General features: G+C 50.3%; 1 protein-coding gene across 11 annotated transcripts in view; it reads left to right on the top strand.

Moving 5' to 3' along the window:
- Positions 1–3,830: 3,830 nt before the first annotated feature.
- EPB41L4B (erythrocyte membrane protein band 4.1 like 4B) overlaps positions 3,831–22,676 on the top strand; it is a 130,192-nt gene continuing 111,346 nt past the window's right edge. For 4 of the 11 annotated variants that reach the window (XM_045469963.1, XM_045469961.1, XM_045469959.1 and 1 more), the window contains exon 1: positions 3,831–4,293. In XM_045469963.1, the coding sequence (XP_045325919.1) occupies positions 3,985–4,293 (309 nt within the window). In that variant the 5' untranslated portion in view covers positions 3,831–3,984. The remainder of the gene's footprint in view (positions 4,294–22,676) is intronic. The other 7 variants (XM_045469965.1, XM_045469962.1, XM_045469968.1 and 4 more) reach the window with 5 other exon arrangements.

Below are 22,676 nucleotides of genomic sequence, written 5' to 3'. Positions count from 1 at the left end.
AATGAGTCTGATGGAATGAGGGCACAATTTTATTGAGTCTAGGAAATGAGCCAGGAAACAAAGGATAGGGATAAATGGCGCATTTCTGAAAGGAGTTCCTTAGAGACAGGGCTAAGGGCTGTTTAATTAACATGTAAAACTACTCCAGAGGAAGGGAGTGCATAAAAAACTCTCCAAGGTTTGCTGATGATACGAAGCTCTTGGAGCAGTGATGACAAGCCCGATGGGAAGCTCTCATGAACCTGAGGAAGTGGGCGAAAAAAGTGGGAGCTGAGCTTTAACCAGGACAAGGCAAGAGGGTGATTCTAGAGATGAAGTTCCAAACTCGGCCCGTGAAACTCGGGAAGTCAAGCTACTACTAATGACCGAGAAAAGGACCTGGGATTTAGCGCAGACAGTTTCTTGGGAACTTCAGCTCAAGATGGTTCTAGACAGAAATGCAGGGGAACAAACTGGGGCTTCTGAATAATGGTTTGAGGGCCGAAAGTCTCAGGAAAGAGTGATGTATTGACAAACAGGATACCTGTGCAGTTCTGGCCCGTTCATATTGAGCCAGAGGCAGTCTGAGAAACAGCAATTAAAATTTTTGAATTTTATAGACCTCAGTTAACAGGGATAGAGACTTTTAGGTCCAAAAGGCAAAGATTAAGACAGAGCAATCATTGAAATAATAGCACTGTGAATGGACAAAATGCAAGCTGGCTCATCAAACGTTGAAATTCTGAGGTTGAAACCCGAGTGACATGAAATTTAATCAAAGGAAGGCGGGAGCTTCTGTTTCTGCTCTGCGTGGTAGAGAAAATAGTGCTTAAATTACTCTAGTGATGAGGACTGCATGAGATCAAGTAGGGTACGGTGCCTGATGCAGAGGAAGTGGAGGTGAACCTAAAGCCACATGGAGTCCCCCTGGGATTCTAGATGATGCGGTGCTGTCGGTAGCATAGGGAATCTACAGTCAGGGGACAGGAGTGTGGGCTTAGGCTGTGCTCTGATGTCCATCTTCCCCATCCCTAAAAGGCAACAGCCATACCTACCATAGGTAGGTACAGCCATAGGGCCACATGACAATGAAATAAGATCCTGCATTCATTCAGGAAGTGGTTCTCTTGAACATCTACTACTCACCAGACAGCAATCTAGGTACTAGATGACGATACAACGATGAATAAGAAAAAGCCCTATCCTCACAGAAGTTGGCGTCTAGTGGGAGACAATGACAGTGAATAAATCACCAGCTGAATGAGGCTCACGGTGGAGGGCTGGTTTTGAAAACCATAATGTGGGGCACCTGGGTGGCTCAGTCAGTTAAGCACCAGACTTTGGCTCAGGTCCTGATCTCATGGCTCGTGGGTTCGAGCCCCGCGTTGGGCTCAGAGCCCGGAGCCTGCTTTGGATCCTGTGTCTCCCTCGCTCTCTGCCCCTCCCTCCCCCTCTGAAAGACAAATAAACATTAAAAAAGAAAAAAGAAAACTGTAATGCACCAAACTAATATAACGATACTGCACTTGTATTCATTTCCTATTGCTGCTGAAATAAATTACCACGAACTCAGTGGCTTAAAACAACACAAATGTATTATTGTACAATTTAGAAGCTGAGAGTCTGAGATGGATTTTACAAGCTAAAATCAAAGGCTGCATTCCTTCTGGAATATCTAGGAGAGATCATCTGTTCCTTAACTTCTCCAGATTCTGGCAGTTGTATGCCTTGGCTCCTGGACCCATCACTCTGGCTTCTGCTGCCAATGGCACCTCACTGTCTCTGACTCTGACCCTCCTGCCTCCTTCTTATAAGGACCGTTGGGATTATACTGGACCCAACTGGATCATCCAGGATAATCTCTCCACCTCAAACTCCTTAATTTAGTCATATCTGCAAAGGGGATTGTGAGGTGGACATCTCTGGGAGGACATTATTCGGTCGACCACATTACTTTTGGGCTATCCAGTAGGAAATGAGCTGTCCTTAGGAACCAGCAAGTAGATTGGGCTACCTCTGAACACCAACTTGCTGCTGGTCTTGTGTTAGGGCAAGCAGAGTGGGTATCCGAAGGCTGACTGCAGATGCCCCTTCACAATACAATGTCACGTAGTAGAGCCCTGGAGAGTCACACAGAGAACATTATACAACAAGTGAACATGCTTGCAGCTGCCATGCAGGAGCTTGGAGACCTCAGGCAAGGATATTACTCCTCTAAGCCCCAAATTCCACCTAAGTCAGTGGGGATAAACAGAACTACCTGGAAGGGTTGGAGTGAGGATTAATGAAAATATCATCCATGAAATCACCTAAGACCGTGCCTGATCCTCAAAAAATGCCTATTTTGGAATGCCTCCTGAATCCGTCCCTCCCTTTTTCTCTGTCCCTTTTGCTGCGACCACTGCCTCCTTCCACGCCTCTCAGAAACCTCCACTGTTTATCGTGCCAGGTGCCTCAGCCTGGCAGTGGTTAGGAGCAACAGCCTTGAAGCTCTGTGAACGAGCCCCTATTAACGGTGAAATCTGGAGCGGGTCTCTTAAGCGCCCTAAGCTTCAAGTCTGTACAAGGGGGATAACACCGGCTATAGAACCAAGTTATTCTGAGGATTATGTGAGATGACGAATGGAAAGGGCTTACTTAGCACAGTGCCAGGCACAAAAAACAGCAGTGTTCCTGTTCTGGAGAGGCCTGCCCTCCTTTCAACCTCCTCTTCCTCAATATTCCTTTCAGCAACACTGGACGACCCACTTCTCCCGGAAGCAGGCTTTGAATGTGTATACCGGAGGGGCACGGTTTATAAACACTGGTCTCTGCCTCGGACCTTTACCAGCCTTTTCAGTTATGGTTGTTTATTTATGCGGGCCTCTGCCTCAATACTGCACACAAGCTTCTTGAGGAAAGGTGTTTTTTCTGAAGCGTAGGTTGGAAAAGTACGCTTCCTCCTTGTCAGGCCTCAATTTCCTTATTTGGATCGAGTCCATCGGACTGGAATGGCTACAAGGGCCCTTCCAGCTCTGAGATTTTAAACGGACAGAACTTAACTTAGTAGGGACATTGTAGATCATCTAGTGCTCCCCTCTCCTTTTCCAGAAGGGGCAACTGAGGGCCCACTAGGGCCTTCACTGAACTCTATTCTCTCTCTCTCTCTCTCTCTCTCTCTCTCTCTCTCTCTCTCTCTCTCTTTCTCTGGCCTCCGGAACAAGGCTCCTGTAGGGCATGCAGCCCCATTTTCCTTGCTAGGCTGGGGGAAGACTCTGGCGGCTCCAGGGCTCTGGGCTCGGGACGCCGGAAACACGTGTGTGCTCACCTACGTGTACACACGTGAGCACACCTACAGCAGCAGGGGGCGCTCGGGCCGGCAGGGGGCAGCACAGCCCCGGTTTGCAATTACCCGGCGCAGCCCCGAGGGAGGAGGGCGTGCTGCAGTCCCGGCGGCGGTGGCGGCGGCTGGAGGTGCAACCTCCCAGGTGGGAGGCGGGGGTTGCGGGCGCAGGAAAAGGCGCCTCGGGAGCCGGCGCTCGGCGGGGCCTCCTCGGGCCCCGGGCGCGGCGCGGCGAGTGGGAGCGAGCGCGCCGGGAGCACGCAGGCGCCCTGCTCGGCTGGCCCTCGGCCGGCGCGCGGCGCGGGAGCAGCCCGCAGCCCGCGCCCCGCGCCCCCCGCAGCTCCCGGGCCGCCCGCGGCCGGCCGTCGGGAGCGGCCCCTCAGCGGCAAGCTCGGGCCGCCGGCCCGGGAGAGCGCGCGGCGGCAGCGGCGGCGGGACGGCCCCGGGGCCGCCCCGAGCGCGCCCTCCCGCCCGCGGCCACTCGCGGCCGGCGCTGGCCGGGCCGGCGCGCCCCGCAGGCAGCCGGAGCGCGGCCTCGGCCTCGGCGGGAGCGAGCCCCGGGTTGCAGGCGTTGGGAGGCGGCGCGGGCGGCCGCGGGCACTGACGGCGTCGCGGGGCGCTCCCGGGCGGCGGCGCAGCGGCGGCGGCGCAGGGGGCGGAGGCAGGGGGCGCCCCCAGCCAGGATGCTGCGGTTCCTGCGCCGGACCTTTGGCCGCCGCTCCATGCAGCGCTACGCGCGGGGCGCGGCGGGGCGCGGGGCCGCCGGGCTGGGGGACGAGCGCGACGGGGGACCCCGAGGGGGCCCGGCCGCCGCCGCCGCCGCCTCCTCGACGCTGCCCGCGGCTCCGGGGGGCAGCGTGTTCCCGGCCGGCGGCGGGCCCCTGCTCACCGGCGGTGCGGCGGTGCACATCTCCGCCGCCGGCGCTGCCAAGGCCACCCTGTACTGCCGTGTCTTCCTGCTCGACGGGACTGAAGTGAGCGTGGACCTGCCGGTGAGTGACGGGGCCGACCCGGGGTACCGACACCCCTTGGGGCAGCTCCCCTCCCCCGCTGCTCCCCTCTGGGAGATCCAAGGATCCCTTCCCCCTTCTCCTGCGATCACTTCCTACCCCTGCTTCTCTCTCGGGCCACCCCGTCCCGGTCTCTTCTGGAACCCCATCCGTGGCTTGTGCCCCCTCGTTGGGACACTGCGCTGCTGGATTGCGCCTTCTCCGGTTCCCACCTAGTCCTTTGGGCCTCACTCCCTCCCCAGCTCACCCAGTCCCCTCTTCCCGAGTCCCCGCCCCCTGGCGCGGGTGACCGGCGTTCCCCTTCCGCCCCCTGGGTTCCAGCGGGGGCCTTCTTGGTGCTGGGTTATTGCTTAGAAAAATCTCAAAGCAATGCGGGGCTGCCTCGAGGTGGCCTGCTTGCCCCCACAAAGTCGCCATCAGGCCTTGTGGAGACGGCAGGAAGGAGAAGCCTCGTCCCCAGCTGCCCAGCAGGTGCCCCAAGTTTGGGAGGCAGTGTAGGGACCATTTCTCTCCCTTTCTCGTTGCCCGCCCCCGCCCCATCCCAAAGAGTCCCTACAGCCCTTAGTGTCGCGGGGAGGGGGGGGGGAAGGCAGGTGGGCGACTTGGGAGCTAACTCTAAAATCGACTCTCTTGGACCTGGCCAACTTTGCACCTGCAGAGCCCTTTGCTGGGGCGCCGGGAGTGGGCCTTGGGGCCCCCACGGGGCCTGGCGCGCCGGACTTTGCGCCCCGGGCAACGTGCGTGGGGCGGCCAAGGCACCCCCGGGCGGCGGCGCCAGGTCCCGGGCCACCCGCCCACAGGTGGTTGCACCCCGCCCCCCTGCAGCAGATAGCTAGGTTGGCGCTGCTGTCCCCGCCAGGGCGTCCGGCTTTCTAGCCCGAAGGGGCCAGATGTGATCAAATCAAATCCGCACATTAATGGGGCGCCTACTGGGCACCTGGCGCTGCGGCAGACGGTGCCTTTGGGAATCTTTGGGTGTGACTGAGTACACAGCGCTGATTGAGCTTTTAGATGAATGTTACAGGTTATTCCGAGGGTTTCATGCGGAAAAAATAACATACCCAGACTTGCAAAGGAAACAGTTAGGCCTTACCTGGTGGGGGAAATTCTTTAGATTTCGGGAGAGAACTAGGGACCTGTAAGGGTTTTAGATGGGAAAATCAGAACCTGCTTGGCCTTGGAGTTTAATGCTGCCTTAGGTTTAATTTTGAGACGGTTTCAACTTATGGCAATTTTATTTTTGTGGTTCCTAGTGCTCTCCATAGAATATCATTTTGTTATGATAATACCCTTTTGGGGCCTTTTTATTCATGGAAAAGGAGCCAGCGTTCCTGTGCTTAGAGCTGTTGTCTTTAAAATAGCATGAAAATGTTACTCCTCCCCAGGATTGAGGCTTTCCAGCTTGTATTGAGCTGGGAGAGGAGGCCTGAAGAGCTTGGAGGAGTGGAGAGGTGGGCAGCTTCTGTGTGGAGAGGATGTGGCGTATTTTGCATCTCGGATCAGGGAGAGGAAAGCTCTCCATGGGAACTTTGACCGTGCTCCTTGAGGATTTTCTTGTCGGTTCCCCAGGGATGGTTCATTTTATAAAATGTATTGCTTCTGTCAGGTTTGTGCGACAGGCGTTAAGTGGTGTTTCTTAGATGAAAAATGCAGACTGAGGTGCATGTGTGGTAGATAGACCCAGACAGGTACACCAATGATCTGGTTGGGATTGGACCAGCAAGCCCAGCTCCGTGTGGGGGAGGGGGATGCTTACATTGAAAGGTTTCTCCACTTTACAAAAGGTTGCTGGACGAAAGATTTCCCCAGGTTTTCTTATGATGGCAGATTTCTCCATGCTTTAGGATGTGATGTCCTGAACCCGAAATTTTATTTGTATGGACACACCCCATCCAAAGACAAAATGCGGGCTTTTGTCATGTGAGCCCTCCCGGAGGAATGATGAAGAAAAATTACCAGTGAGCACAGCTCATCGATTTAAAGATTTATTAGATATCAGAACTGCATCACACAGTCTCCTGTGCTCGTCTTCTCAGATCAGAGTGTGAGTTCCTGTAATTAATTCTCTGAGTACGAGGTTAGCACCCGGTGGCCAGAACCCCGTGAGTTTGTAGATGAATTTGTAGCACGCATGCTCCTTCCTAAGACCCATTTCACTGGGCTCACTTTTTATCCTATCCTCTTTGGCATTTAGCCCTGCTTATCATTATTTTCCTCTTCTGCTTTTCTGGATTTTTACCGCTTCCTGGGCTCTGGTGTTGCATTGCTGCCTGTCACACAGATAGGATTTGCCTTTGGCCGCCATACCCCTAAGCTGGATTTTCTGTCTCCTGTCACTTCCCCAGGCACTCAGTGCGCTTGCCGGGCTAACCATGGCCCTTTGTAATTAAAACCCTCTGGTGGTGTTAGCTTCAAGAATTCCTTTGCTCAGCATACTAACAGTGGTTATGTGTTGTCATAGCCATTTTATTGGCCCTAATCTGGACACTTTAGGTTCTGAAATTGACTTGAACACAACAGCACTTTCAGTGTGACCATGCCAGGGCACCTTTTCTTGAGCATGTCCAGTGTGCCAAGCATTGTGCTGTGGACACAGGTGAAGGAGAGGTGGCCTGGAGGCTCTTGGGAAACACAGGTAAAAACATGCCTTTTTATTCTAAGTGATGCTAAGTGATGTGACAGGCTCACCCTGACAGCGTCCTGGGGGATGGGCAGGTTAAGAGGGCTTCCTGGAGATTTTGACTCTTGGGGTCATAGGATCTCAAATCCAGTGTCCCCTGTGCATTTTTTAGAATACCTATTGTGTCAGGTCTACTCCTTGGCTAACTCGTGGCCAGTGGTTATATTTAGTAAAGGAAGAAGCAACTGTAATTGTCTTCAGCCATCCTCAGACGGGGTCTGTAGTCTCCTTGTCCGGTGGTAGGCTGCATCCCCTAGCATGCCGGCCCGTTTTTAACCTTTGCTGTGGTTTCTCAGTCTTTGGTAAAATGTGAACAAAAGGATCTTAAAAAAAAAAAAAAAATCCATCTGTAACTTGCTGGGATGCCTGGGTGGCTCAGTCGGTTAAAGCCTTTGACTCTTGATCTCAGCTCAGGTCACAATCTCAACAGTTTGTGAGATCAAGCCCCACATCGGGCTCCTGCACTGACAGCACAGAGCCTGCTTGAAATTCTCTCTCTCTCTCTCTCTCTCTCTCTCTGTCCCTTCTTTTCCCATGCTTGTGCATACTCTCTCTCTCAAAATAAATAAATAAACTCAAAATAAAATGGGCTTGACAAACCCAGCTTCCAGGGGAGTCCCTGGCTCACCCTACAAGCCAGAGTGGTGCTGTGAGCCACCCCTCTTCAGAAAACCTGTCCTTGGAAGGTGCTGCCTCCCTCTCCTTAGACCAGCCCTGCCCTGCCCAGCCCTCAGGTGTGGTCTGGTCCGAGCAGGGCAGGACTCCCTCGGTCCTACCCTAGACACTTGCCTTCTATTAATGCAGCCGAAGATCCCATTAGTGTGCTTGGCAGCGGCACCCGCTGTTGACTCATATTAGCTCTCTGTTGACTAAATCCCTGGCATCGCTTTTGCTCGTGAGGCTGTTGCTCAGCCCCGTCTCCCCCTCCCCTGCGTGCACAGTCTCCCGGCAGCTCTGTGTGGAAAGCTGTCGGGAGGTGTGTGTGACTGACTGGTTAGCGCTCCCGCCATGCCTCGGAGGGCACGGCTTCTTGGCCAGTGGTGGTGCCGTTGGCACGTTTGCTTTCACCGAATCTGGGACTCAGCGTTGGCTCATTGTGGTTCAGTGCTAGTGGGGAGAACTTCAGACTTGGAAGATCCGTGCTGGAGCCTTTCAGGCTGGCTGTGTAGCCCTGGGCAGCTCGAATTCTGGGAGCATCGACTTCTTGGTCTTTCAAATGGGGACGTTGGGAGCATAACGTGACAAGGATGATATAAAGGCTTCAGTACACAGCAGGGTACTGAAGGGTTGCTCAGAGGTTGTAATCTTACACACTTCTCATACCGCCTCTTTGACCTGTGGAACCAGTTGGGAAGCAGGTCTAGTAACAGATGCTAAAAACAAACCAAAAAGAGCTGTGGTAGGAAGGCTAAACATCTTTTTTTTTTTTTTTTTTTAAATATTTATTTTTGAGCGAAAGAGAGAGAGGTGAGGGAAGACAGAGAATCCCAAGCAGGCTCTATGCTGTCAACGTGGGAGCCTGATGTGGGGCTTGATGTGATGAACTGTCAGATTGTGACATGAGCTGAAACCAAGAGTCAGACACTTAACCCACTGAGCCACGCAGGCGCCCCTAAACATCTTTTTTACTGGAAATCAGAAGTTATATGTAGTATGAGAGATGCTTTTTGAAACTTTCAGTTTTAATTTTTTTTTAATTTTTTTTTTAATGTTTTATTTATTTTTGAGACAGAGAGAGACAGAGCATGAACGGGGGAGGGGCAGAGAGAGAGGGAGACACAGAATCGGAAACAGGCTCCAGGCTCTGAGCCATCAGCCCAGAGCCCGACGCGGGGCTCGAACTCACGGACCGCGAGATCGTGACCTGAGCTGAAGTCGGACGCTCAACCGACTGAGCCACCCAGGCGCCCCTCAGTTTTTATTTTTTAATTTTTAAAAAATGTTTATTTTTGAGAGAGAGAGGGAGAGAGAACGTGAGCAGGGGAGGGGCCGAGAGAGAGGAAACGGAGGATCAGAAGTGGGCTCTGTGCTGACATCAGAGAGTCTGATACGGAGCTCAGACTCACAACCTATGAGCTCATGACCTGAACTGAAGTTGGACGCTTAAGCCGCTGAGCCACCCAGGCGCCCCTGAAAGTTTCACTTTAGCTGAGAAGAGAATGCCTCCCCTGACACCCAATTGCAAGTTCTTAGAATTCTGGAAGTGGAATCTCTGATCCAGCTGAATGTATGTGATGGAACACAAAGAGCATATACCTTATTTTGGAGTTGAAAGGAACCCTAGACAGCACATATTCCGCCCTTTGTGTATATGGGAAACTGAGGCCTGGGGATAGAGTGACTTCCCGTTAGTCATTCAGGGAAGAGTTGGAACGGGTGAGTTTGAGGTGAGTGTAGGATCAGTGGTAAGAAGGAAGACTGACCCCTAGTCCTGACACAGGACCACGGAAGGGGGATGAGATATGTTTCTGGCAGTTGGAAGTAGGACATATTTTCCTGAACAATGAGAAACTCCAGCAAAATGGTTCTCTGACTTCTGTGTACTCCAGAGTGCATCTGAGATTTTCTTTTCCTCCAGTTAAAATTCCCAGGGTCCACCCCCAGACTTTTTTTTTTTTTTATGTTTATTTTGTTTTTGAGAGAGAGAGAGAGAGAGAGAGAACACGCTCGCTGCGTGCACAGTGAGGGGCGGGAGTGGTGCAGAGAGCGAGGGAGACACAATTCCAAGCAGGTTCTGTGCTCCAACTCACGAACCATGAGATCGTGACCTGAGCCAAAGTCAAGAGTTGGATGCTTAACCGACTGAGCCGCCCAGGCGCCCCCAAGCCCAGAATTTCGGATTGAGAGGTTAAGGAAGTTGGACTTCTAACAAGTACCCTGGGTGATTCTGATGAACATGGTCCCTTTGTATCCTTTGAAGAACTCTGGGTGTAGGACTGAGAGCTGAGGGTGGCCATGCTGTGCATTAAAAACTGCTGTAGGCAGGGAGAGGGCAATGACCATCTCTGAGCTGGGGTTGACAGTACCGCTCCTGAGCTTTAGGGAGCCCACTCTTGCCACACGGAGTGGAGGCTGGGGCAGGTGAGGGGTGACGAGGGCCTGGCCTAGAGAAGTGGGCAGAGTGCCACAGCTGTTGGCCGGGGGAGTCCGTTGAGGGTGTGGGGATGGGGAGGCGGAGGCCTAGCGGGGTCTAGCTTGGAGGCAGGGAGGTCTTCACCTCAGTTGTGGGAAGAAATGGGAGGAGGCCATATAGGATACCCCAAGAGATAGGGGCAGGCAGCTCCTCATTTCCACCCTCTCTTGAGGGTTCAGGCTTCCCTGGACACCTTGCCTCATCCTGGGCCTCTGGGGGGCCTGCCTTTTCCTGCCCTGGGGGGAAAGTATTGGCTCAGGGTGGTCTTTCAGTGCTGACCGCACCTCCACCCCATCCCAGCCCGGGATTGAGACCATGAGGAACCTTGGACCCCTACCTGGGTCATGAATTTGTGTATTTTTAAAAATACCTTTGTTTTGGGGCACCTGAGTGGCTCAGTCGGTTAAGCGGCCGACTTCAGCTCAGGTCATGATCTCACGGTCCGTGAGTTCTAGCCCCACGTCGGGCTCTGTGCTGACAGCTCAGAGCCTGGAGCCTGCTTCAGATTCTGTCTCCCTCTCTCTGACCCTCCCCTGTTCATGCTGTGTCTCTCCCTGTCTTAAAAAATAAATAAACGTTAAAAAAATAAAAATAAAATAAAAATACCTTTCTTTTATTTTATTATTTTTTTTTTAATTTTTTTTTTTCACGCTTATTTACTTTTGAGGCAGAGAGAGAGAGCATGAACGGGGGAGGGTCAGAAAGAGAGAGGGAGACACAGAATCTGAAACAGGCTCCAGGCTCTGAGCTGTCAGCACAGAGCCCGACGCGGGGCTCGAACTCACGGACCGCGAGATCATGACCTGAGCCGAAGTCGGCCGCTTAACCCACTGAGCCACCCAGGCGCCCCAAAAATACCTTTCTTTTAAAGGAGGGATAGTTGGTGGCGGCGGTGGGGTGGGGGGAGGGGGGAGGCTGGTGCAGGGAGGAAGAGAGGTGAATGGTAAACATCCTTTCCTTCCCAAATGGGATACAGGCATGACCTCAGTCAAACTGTGGTTTTGCACTTGCTGGATCGTCAGTGTTCATTGGGGGAAGGAGGTGTCTGTTAGCCTTTCCCATGCCAGTAACATGACCCTACACTGGTCCAGGACCGAACAAATATTAACTTGCTAAGCACTTTCACGTGCATAATCTCATTGAATTCCATCCCTAGTGCACTGCTGTGGATGAAGGCACAGGTCTGTTTAATTTTGAAATAGCAAAAGGTCAGTGTATGTGTGTGTGTGTGTGGGGGGGTACTTTCCCTTAAATTTTTGCATAGGGACTTAGGGAAAAAAGCCACTCAGTAACCACAGAAATCCTCCACCCACAATTTGTCCTCAAAACACATGTTCATCCTTCTCTACTGCCTGAGTCCCTGTGCCCAGCCTTCTCCGCTCTGCCTGGAGGTTTCCCTCTGCAGGAACCTGGGCCTGTGGGCACTCCGGTTTCCTCCTCTGGCCCATGGCAACTGCCTGTGGGCAGGGTCAGCTGCCGATTCATCTTGCTGGGTTTTTTTTTTTCAGGTGGGTGTGTGCCTTTGTCCCCTACTTTCATTTCACATCAGAACATGCTTAAAGCAGAAAGATTAGAAAATGTAGAGAAGCCAGTGAAGTGAAAACATCTAAAATTTCATCAGAGATAACCACGGTTAAAATTGGGGTGTATGGGGTGCCTAGGTGGCTCAGTTGGTTAAGCATCCGAATCTTGATTTCGGCTCAGGTCATGATCCCAGCTGGGGTGGTGGAATCGAGCCCCATATCTGGTTCTGTGCTGAGTGCAGAGCCTGCTTGGGATCCTCTGTCTCCCCCTGCCCCTCTCTCCAGCTTGTGCATACGCTCTCTCTAAAAAAAAAAAAAAAAAAAAAAAAAGTGGTGTGTATTCATCTGTAGTTTTTTCTTTTTGTATTTAGATATAAAGATGTACTCAAAATGATAAACATGTATGGGTTGATGAATGTCTCTCCATCCCTTCAGCATAGTTGAATAGGGGTCACAGACCCTGAGTTTGTGTCTCTTTGGGGTGGAGGCCCTCACCCCCCCCCCCCTTGCATTCCCTGGGATCTTAGTGAAAGTGGGAGCCTCCACCACTGCTCCTGCCTGAGTGAGAAGCTAGTTCCCCATCCTCGGAGCCTCTCCTCACCATCATCTCTGCTTTCTGGAAGGTTAAAGTGCCTGCTGATGTGGCCATAGAATTCTGTCGAACCTGGGGGCTTGGGTTCTGAACACCTGCTTTGGGGTAATCACGGTTCTCTCCCCTGCCAGGGCTGTGCATGCTCTGCTACCAGCCAGAGCCGGTCTGGCAGAGATGGGTGGGAGCCTTGCAGCATCCCAGATGCGCCCTCTCTGCCCTAATCCTCCCCTCTGCCCCCCCAGGGCCCCTTCTGCAGCCTCTTTGGCTTCTCTCTAGACCTGGATTTATCTCACTAGTCCCACTTGATTTGAATGTCTTGTTTATTTTAATTTTTTCCAAAACATGTTTTTGTTTACCTGTAGTGTATTTTCTTTAGTCAGCAAGGACTTACTGAGCACTTACACTGCATTAAGCATTGGGGAGGGATCCAGGAGGGATGAGGTAGTTCGAATCTTGAAGGGGAAACAGTGTCAGTATGTGACTTGTAGCTCCACATGAGGCAGCGCAGGGGTGAGCAGCTGAACTGTGGGGTGGAGGTGGAGATGGTTTGATGCCCAAAGTGGCATCACGTTGTCCCAAATGATGCACAGGAATTCAGCTGTAGATTTGGTCAGAAGGTGTCGGGGCAGGGGACCCAGCAGGTGCAAACTGCATGGAGGTTGGGAGCCAGAAAACCCCATTTCCTGGGCTCTGCACTCAAGTAGGAGAGGATTATGAGCTCTGGCTGTGTCCCTGAATCTTCAAAGAACAAGTGAGGAACCTTTAAAGTGCAGATGTGTATCTTGAGCTAATAAGAGCTGAGGCTTAACTGAGCATTTTCTGTATGCCTGGTGCTGTGCTAAGTGCTTAAGGGATTGGCTTGTTGAATTTTTGTAAAAACTTTGATGGTGTTATTGCTGTTATCCCTGATGTGTAGAGGGGAGAAATCGGGGCTCGGAAGACAGGTTAAAAAACTTGCCCATGTCACGTAGCTAGTAAAGGTAGACTCCAGCTTTAAGCTCAGACTGTCTGGCCATAGGACATTTGTGGTCTGGAATGGCCCTCTCACAGCAGGACCGGGCATTGGTGGGGTGGATGGTGGGTGGATTCTGAGCCTGTCCCAGGGGTCCTGAGGTGGATGGGGACCTCTGAGCCTCAGAAGGGTGTCCTTTCTTTGCAGGCCAGTTGGGATTTCCAGAGATCAGATTTATATCTTTAGTCATACTCATTGAACACAGTTTCACTCAGAGTGCATTCTGGTTTGATGGCCATAAGTTTTCAACACTGAGGTCAGAAGTAGGCTTACATTATTAAGAAGTGCTTAATCGAACAACATTAAACTTAGCACACAGAAAAGCATTTTGCATTTTCCCATTCCCAGCCTGCTGCATAGCAACTGGTTCCCTTCAGTCTTTGAGCTTTCCTATACATGTGCATAAACATGGTATCAGTTTTATTTTCTCCCATCCAAGCCTTCCTGACAAACCCCTCACTAATTGGGTGCCCTCTTTTGTGATTACTTGAGATTAAATATGCCCCTCGATCTCTGTATGTGTGTGTGCCTGTGCGTGAAGTGAGTAACACCTGTCTCTACCTGTCTTGGGACTGGCGGCTGATAGGCAGAGCACCTGGTATCTTCTCTGTTAGGCAGCCCTGCCCCCTAGGCTTGCAGAATCGGTGTCACTTCCCTTAATAGCCACCATGTGGGAAGGTATCATTATCCCGTTTACACATGATCTCAGGGCGCATGTGGCCTTGGGCCACTCAGGTAATAAGTGTGGTAGAGCCAGAATTGAATCTGGGTTTCCTGACTCCTTTTCCAGTGCTCTTCCCCCAGCCCATGCTGTGCACACTCAACCTCCCTGTTTGAAATGTGTGCTCCTTAGAACTCCTTTTCGATTTGACCCTTCAGAATTTCATGCCATAACCGCTCCCCTCCCCTGCCCCTCCGCCCCTTGGTCATTCCTGTACTTCTTTGCCTTTCAGCCTCTTTGGCACTTGGGTTCTATCATTCTCAGGCTCTTTTCCCTAAAGTCCTAGCTGGCTGAGTGCCCAGCACTTCCTTGTTGGAGTTCAGAATTAGAAGATGGTATCCCAAGGGTCCTGTGCTACTTCTGGGATCATCCGGAGCTTCCCGGTTTCCCAGCACTGAGCGTGGTTCCAAAAGTAGGATTGTCCGTGTGGCCAGCCCAGCTGGGAGGATGTGGACCGCCTGGTTCAGCAGGTGGCTGCGGAGCTGGCATCTCTCGGCCCCGTCCTGTCTCCCCCACGCCTGTTTCTTTTCTTGTGAATGTTGTCGTCCTTACTGTATCTGACCTCTGTTCGGGCAGGCTGAGGGTCACAATGCTTCTACCTGCTTGCTTGCTAGGCTGCAACCACTTTGAACTATAGGTTTGTGTGTGTGTGTGTGTGTGTGTGTGTGTGTGTGTGTGGCAGAATGTAAGTAACCGCTTTTAGGTACACAGTTCAGTGGTGTGAAGCACATTCACATTGTTGTGCAACCGTCACCACCATCTGTCTCCGGATTGTTGTCGTCTTTCCAAACTGCAACTCTGTACCCGTTAAACAAGAATTCTCCAGGCCCCTCCCCCAGCCCCTGGCAACCACCCTTCTACTTTCTGTCTCTGTGGATTTGACTACTCCAGATAGCTTATGTAAGTGGAATGGTATATTTATCCATTTGTGTCTGACTCCTTTCACATAGCGTGATGGCTTTGAGGTCTGTCCATGTAGCACGTGTCAGAATGTTACTCCTTTTTAAGACTGAGTAGTATTCCAGGGCGTGTATAAGCACATTTTGTTTATCCATTCATTCAGGTGATGGAGTTTTGTGCAGGTCCGGGCCTTCCTAACTCCGTCCTGCCTGTTCATTAGTGGCTCTGCCATCAGAGACTTGGATGTCCCCAGCCTTCCCCTCGTGGTTTTATTGACTCTTCTGCACAATGCTGGTATCCTCTCCGGTTATCTGGTAGTTTCCCCGTTACGTTTTTGTCCGAATTTTTTGGTGTTGTCAGGTCCTCCGTCTTTAAATTTTTTAGTGATGAAAATATAAATACAAAAGAGTGTACATGAGTAGTTTAAAGAAAAATAATACAGTGAACATCCATGTACCCACCACCCCCAGCTTAAAAACAAAGACATCACTAATGCTGTGAAAGCCCCCCACCTCCTCCCAGCCACACTCCCTGCCCTACCGTTCTCCTGAAATTCGTCTCTCATCCTTTCCTTTTCTATATTCTAGGTTTACTGCATGTGTATGTTTCTCTAAATGATATATTGTTAGTTTTGTATGTCTGTGAACTTTCTATAAGTGGATTTTTTCAGTATATTGTGTTCATGAGATTCGTCCATATCGATGAGCTAACTGTAGTTGTTACTGCTTGGTAGTATTCCATTGCACGAATCTACTGAAATTTATCCTTTGCTGGTGGACATTTGGAATGTTTCCAGTTTGGGGCTGTTAGGAAAAAATGCTGCTTTGAACCTCCTGGAATTGGTCTCCTGGTGCATATATGCAAGCAAGCGTCTCTCCTGGGCACGTGGTGGCCAAGAGGGCCGTGGGCAGGGCCTTTCAAGATCCTGCAAAATAGTTTTCCCAGAGTCCCAGCCATATACAAAAGCATCTGTGAATCCACTCTTCCACACTTGGCATCATGCAGCTTTTTTTGTTTTATTTTACCATAACCATATTTCCTCCTGGAATGCTTTGTTCTGTGATTTTTGCCTGGTTTTCAGTTGTCCTATATTTCTTATTGTGTTCAGGGTTTTCCCAGCTCGTCTTTTTGAGATTGTCTCCCAGGCCCCTTGTTCTTCTCAGGTAACGTCCGTGGAACAAGCGAGAACACCTGTGTCCGAGTCACCATGCAGGCCTTTCCTCACTACGTGGGGATTCGTGTTTTGACTTCAGTTTCGCTGTGCATGAACTGAAGTACTTGCTGCTGGTGGCTTTTGGTGAGCAATTGTAGGGTCTAAATGGATTTCACTTCAATTCTGCCTACTTTTTTTTTCCCTCAATTTTTATTATTGAAATTTCTAAGCACATTCAAAAGTAGAGAGAACCCCATGTACCCACCACATAATGAACGTAATGAACCCCAAGTACCCATTATCGAGTTTCATCTCCCATGTCTGACCACTCTTGTTCCGTCTGTATCCTCACTGCCATCCCTTCCTGATTATTTTAAAGCCAATTCCAAACCTGTAATTTCAAAGTTGTATTTCAGTACACATTTCAAAAAACATAAGGGCTGTTTTTATAAATATATCCACTATACTAGTAAAAAAAAAAAAAAAACCCATAACAGTTTTTTGGTATCAGATATTTAGTCAGTGTTCAAATCCACTGTTTGGTTGTCAGAAAGGCCCTTTCATTGCATTTGGTTGATATTCTATGTAAAGGTCTTTTTAAAAAAATTTTTAAATATTTTTCCCTAGCTTACTGAGGTATAATTGACAAATAAAAGTCATATACATTTGAGGTATGAAGCTTGGTGATTTGATATAGGTATAAATTGCAAAAACAGTTATTGTGCACCAACTAATGAACATACCTATCCACTGCCTCACCAGTTACAGTTTTTGTGTGTATCCTAGTAAATTCCTAAGATCCACTGTCTTTTTTTTTTTTTTCTGAGAGACAGACAGAGAGAGAGAGAGAGAGAGAGGGAGAGAGAGGAAGCATGAGTTGGGGAGGGGCAGAGAGAGTGGGAGAGAGAGAATCCCAAGAAGGTTCCTCACTGTCAATGCAGAGCCCGATGCCGGGCTCGAACCCACAAACTGTGAGATCATGACCAGAGCCAAAATCTACTGACTGAGCCACCCAGGCACCCCGAGATCCACTGTCTTAGCAAATTTCAGTTTCAACATTTTAATTAACTGTAGTCCCATTGCTGTATATTAGACCCCCAGAACTTGTTCATCTTATAACTGGAAGTTTGTACCCTTTGACCAACATCTCCATTTTCCCCACCCAACAATTTAAAGCACTTAATCTAGAGTTTTCCCCTCCCCCCACCTTTTTTTTTTTTTTTAACACTAATTTGTTGATTTGTCCTATAATAGTTTCCCACTTTCTGGATTTTATCGATGGCATCCTCAACATTTAGTTACCCTGAGATGCACTTGGTATAGAGAGCTGGCATTGTTTAAAGCATCTGACTCAGGGCATACAGAGAACAATAAGATAGGTTTTTTGCCCTCAAGAAGGTTGTGTGGAGACAAGTTATTACACCTGGTGTGAAGAGTGCCATAGAGAACTTCAAGCTCAAAGAAAGGCCTAATGGTGGGACTGAGTGGGCAAAATGGGCAGCCAGAGAATTTCAGAGAGAAAGTTGGGCTCTGAAGACAAATGGGAGAACAGCCTTCCTGGTGGCCAGATCAGCATATGCAAAGGCACGGAGGCTTGAAGTACTACATCCAAGATTCCTGCTCCTTGCTCAGGCTCTGCCAATGCATCCAAGCATCCTCTGTTTTTCACTGGATATTGCTTCTTTGAAAAGGTCCAAAGTTTTTATCTCTGGAGTTTTCAGTAGATTTGATGAAAGAGTGCCTGTCTTTTCTTTTTCTCCTGTGTCTAATTCCTGTTTCTTCATCAGCTCCTTGACTGAAGTTTTGAATGCCTCCTTGACCTTGGACTCGTTCTTTCTCTAGTGCACTCCTGTTTGGGTTCCTTTATGTTTTCTGGGAGGCCCCCGGTGAGCCCTTTCCATCTGTCCCGGCTGCAGGTGCCAGCAGACATTTTAGGGAACAGAATCAATGAACTCTTCAGAGAGAAGGGAGATGGGGCAGATGGCAGGGCAGTGGGACCCACTGGGTTGTGCCCCGAAAGGAGTCCTGGGAGATCACATGGTCCAGAGCCTTATTCTGGGATGGCAGGTCTTTCCTGTCTGCCTTGGAACCCTCGCTGCTGCTCACCTGTGGCAAATGAGCAGTAATTAGCGTGTAAGAAGAGCGGTTTCCTGCACACAGCCCTCCTGGCTGCTCCCGCTGTCTGTAGTCAGCTGACGGTCAGCAAGCTCTTTGCCTCTCAGACTCCCCTACCTCTCCTGAAAGCCGGCTGTGATTCTCCCCCTGGCCCAGAGGAAGCATTGCCTGCCCTGTCGCCTGGCCTAGAAATGGACACGGGCTTCATCCAGGGAAGACCAGGTAAACTGTAAAAGGCTTATGAAGGTTAGTTATTAACCCGCAGTGCACTCTGACAGCCCGTCACACGGCATCTCGCTTACCGGACTCCTTTTATTGCTCCTGTTTGCCGGGGCCAGAGACTCGAGGTCCGAGCCGTGTACTCGGTCGGTTGCAGCCTGTATCGAGTGGCACGAGTGCTGCATGGATGGCCCTGAGAGTGGCCGGTCGGAGTCCAGGGAGGAGCTCAGACTCGCCCGGAACTGGCCCCGGTCCATGCACACGAGCTGGCAGCGGCACAACCCATGGGATTCTCGAGGGTGAACGCTGAAACCAGGAGGTCCGTCCGGATGGTGGGATATTTTAATGGGAGATCAGGGAGTCCAAGGTCGGAAGTATTTATTCAGGATGTGTCAGTATTCTATAGAGGGTTTATTTTGCTTTGAAGTCCAAAAGTATTTAGCTTTGTTCTAAAAGCCATGGTGGATAGTTCCTCTGAGACCCCGAAGAAAAAAAATGCAAAAATTACGTGCCATCTTCTGAAAGAAACAGAATCGTGTGTACTTGAATTACTGGAACGTGCCATTCATCTTATTAACTCACTTCGGGGAAGGAGCTCTTCACATAGATGAGTTGTCCAGAGAGCTACAGTTTGTTTCCTGACAAGGCCTGTTTTATTTCAGCTATTTCACTGGTTAACAACAGCTACAAAAAATAGACCTCATCCACTACGCTTGAGGCCCGGTGTGGGAACTCTGAAGTGGTTAAAAAGGTGGGGCCTGCTCACAAAGAGCTTAGTTGGGGTCGGGTATGGAATTATTCTTGCATTGCATTGCACATCTCCTGTCCCTCTTAAAAAGGAGAGCGAATGACTTGAACCTTGCTGTGGTCACCTAGGGTCAGTGCACGAACAGTCGCGGTTTAAGGACGCCCCGTGGTGTCAGGCTTGTATGTCATCTGGGTCCTGGGGGTCCGCTCGGTACCGTGTTCCAGCCTTCCGCACATCGCTGCTGTCTTTACTCCCTGGCCTTGCCCGGGCACACTCCAGGCTGCTACCTCCAGGGACCCGGTGATCACGATGTTTGAAGACTCCCAAGGTGATTCCATTGTGCAGCCACGTTTGAGAACCAGCGTTCCACAGCGTCACACCCCTTCCATTTGTGTAGTGTTCTAGGTTTGGATCGAGCTTTCACCTTCCGTGGTGAAATATTTAATCCTCATAGCACCTTTTTGAGAGAGTTCTGGGCATTCCGGTTTTATAGAAAGCTCAGCAGGGAGATTTTTGCCCATCCCACAGCTAGTAGATGTCAGAACCAGACCTAAAATCCTTTCCAGGCTTTCCGTATTCCACACGGGTCTTCCCCAGGGCTCCCACCCTGCGGCGTCTCTGGCAGCCTCCACCTGCAGCCCCCACACTTTCCGTCTCACCTGCGTACTTTTGCTGTGTTCTTCCCCTTCTTACTAGCCGGTTCTTACCTCAGAAGGGTCTAACCATCTTTCAGGGCACATCTCAGATGCTACCACATGCATGAGGCTTGTCCCCAGCACCCATCCTGCTCCTACAGAGCGTTTCCTCTTCCTGTCAAGACCCTGTGGGGCACTTCCGCCTTGCGTGGGAACCGGTACATTTCCTGTCATAGGAGTTGTCTACGTAGTAATTTGAGTAATAGGAAACATTATTGACTTTTTTTTTTCTTTTTTGCAAATGATTTTCTTTTGGTAAAACACACATAAAAAATTTATCATTAGGGGCTTCTGATGGCTCATTTGGTTAAGCATCTGACTTTGGCTCAGGTCATGATCTCATGGCTTGTGGGCTCGACCCCCGCATCAGGTGAGCCCCGCTTCTTTCTCTTTCTTTCTCTCTGCCCTTCATGGGATTCTCTCTCTCTCTGTCTCTGCCTCTCTGTCTCTTAAAAAAAAGTTATCATTAGTGACATTTGGTGCACTCACAGTGCTACATCACCATCATCACTACGTAGCTCCAGACCATTGTCACAATCTCAGAAGGAAACGATATACCCATTAAACAGCCATTCTCCATTCTTCCCTCCTCCCTGTCCCTGGCGACCACTAATCTATTTTCTGTCTCTGTGGATTTGCCAACTGTGGATATTTCGTATAAACAGAATCATACCAAATTCCACTTTGTGTCTGGTTTCTTTCACTTAGCATAGTGTTTCCAGAGTATATTGACCATTAACTTTAACGTAAGCACTTTACATGGCTTGACTCATTGACTCTTCACAACCGTATTAGTTAGATATCCTCTGTTAGCATCCTCATTATACATTTGAGGAGATTAAGGCACAGAGAAGTCAAGCAACATACTGGAGCCCACACAGCACATAAGTGCTCTTGGCCTCTCCATTGTCCTACTGGTGTCTGCTCTGACTGCTGTTGACCTTGACCTTTAGAGATTAGAAGTATAAACTTAACATGTGAAGTGGAAATTGAAGGGCAACTTGAAGAGAGAATTAATCTACAACATCAGAACAACATATGCTACAGCTCCAGGAGCAGAAATGTTGAGAGGTACCCCTCAGGAAACCGCAGAGCAGAAGAACCAGGATGGATTCTACAGTTCAAGTTCCTGATTTAATCAGAGTGGGTCAGTCTTGTTATAGATTTCTCTCAAATGTCTTAGGATTGATTAGTATATTTTTGAGAGAGAGGGAGAGCACGAGCAGGGGAGAGGCAGAGAGAGACACACACAGAATCTGAAGCAGGCTCCAGGCTCTGAGCTGTCAGCACAGAGCCCGATGCGGGGCTCGAACCCACACACTATGAGATCACGACCTGACCTAAAGTCGGACGCTCAACCAGCTGAGCCACCCAGGCGCCCCAAACATGTTCTTAATCTTTACGCTGTATTACCTCTTATATGTGAAGAAAGGTGTGGAGAGATATGGTCCTTGTCATGGGAGGGAGAAATTTTATCATTGCAGCCACGAGAGCAGCTGCGCTTTGGTATAGAAGGATCCACAGTGGCCCCGAGAAGGCACATTAAGTTCCCTGAGAAGGGAACTTAAGGCTCATGATAGGGCCGAGGTTGCCCACAGATTCTGAGCCCTGCTGAGAATGTTGGATCTTCATGTATGTTCTCATTCCCATTTGGCTGAGGGGGTAGCTAAACCCAGAAAGGAATGTTTGTTCTTTTGACTCTTTGGAGCTCTGTGCCGCCTCCTTATGCTTCCCAGATAACCATAATACCAGGCAGAAAGACCGGGCACGATCGTAGCTGGACAGGGGAAGTTGTGTAGGGGTGGATTTTCTTTGGGGGGGGGGGGCTTCCGGGGAGGGGACTGTTGGGTCGATTTTGACATTGAATGGCGGAGGATTGGCATGCCAGGTGGAAGAGCAGCGTGAAAGGCCGCCTCACCGAGGAGGGCAGGAGGAGGATGTGTCTGAAGCACAGAAGCAGGGGGGATAGGAAGGGAGACTGACCCCATTTGACTCGTGGAGTTGGGCTCTGTGGGGGTGATGAAAGGTGGACGGTGAGGCTAAGAGGCTGTTACCTGCACTGTGCGTCTAACTTCGGGTGATGCTAGGCATGGGCAGGAGAGGCATGTGCCGTGGAGTTTGAGGACCTGGAATCCAGTGGATTTGGTGGCTGGGTTGAGGAGTAGGATTGACGGAGAAGCTGAGATAGGGCCCCCGTGTTCTGTGTGTGGCAGGTTGGTGAGGTTGAGAATCCTGGGGGCAGAGCAGCAATAGAGAGGGTCCTAGTACTGTGTTGGTTTGGTCTTTGGTTTTTTGTATAGTTTGCAAATGTAAGATTTTTTGTGTTTTCTTTCTTTAAAAAAAGTACCTCCAAATGGTGTAAGTTTTGAGAGAGAGAGAGCAAGTGAGAGCGGTGGAGGGGCAGAGAGAGAGGGGGACAGAGGATCCGAAGTGGGCTCTGTGCTGACAGCAGCGAGCCCGATGTGGGGTCGAACTCACAAACATGAGACCATGACCTGAGCTTAAGTCAGATGCTCAACCGACAGAGCCACCCAGGTGCCCCCAAATAGTATAAGTTTTCAGGTGCCGCAAAACCTGGATTCACTGCTGATTGTGTTTTTAATTTTTGTTTTAACGTTTATTTATTATTGAGAAACAGAGCATGAGCATGGGAGGGGCAGAGAGAGAGAGACACACACAGAATCCAAAGCAGGCTCCAGGCTCCGAGCTGTCAGCCCAGAGCCTACCACGGGGCTCGAACTCACAAACCGTGAGATCATGACCTGAGCCAAAGTAGGACACTCAACCAACTGAGCCACCCAGGCACCCCCACTACTGATTGTGTTTTAGATGAGGCCAGTGTGAGGGGCCAGATCAGACGCCTTGGGAAGAGTC

Source organism: Leopardus geoffroyi, chromosome D4 (genome assembly GCF_018350155.1).
Source record: "Leopardus geoffroyi isolate Oge1 chromosome D4, O.geoffroyi_Oge1_pat1.0, whole genome shotgun sequence".
Lineage (NCBI taxonomy): Eukaryota > Metazoa > Chordata > Mammalia > Carnivora > Felidae > Leopardus > Leopardus geoffroyi.
This window is presented reverse-complemented; position numbering and strand designations above follow the sequence as displayed.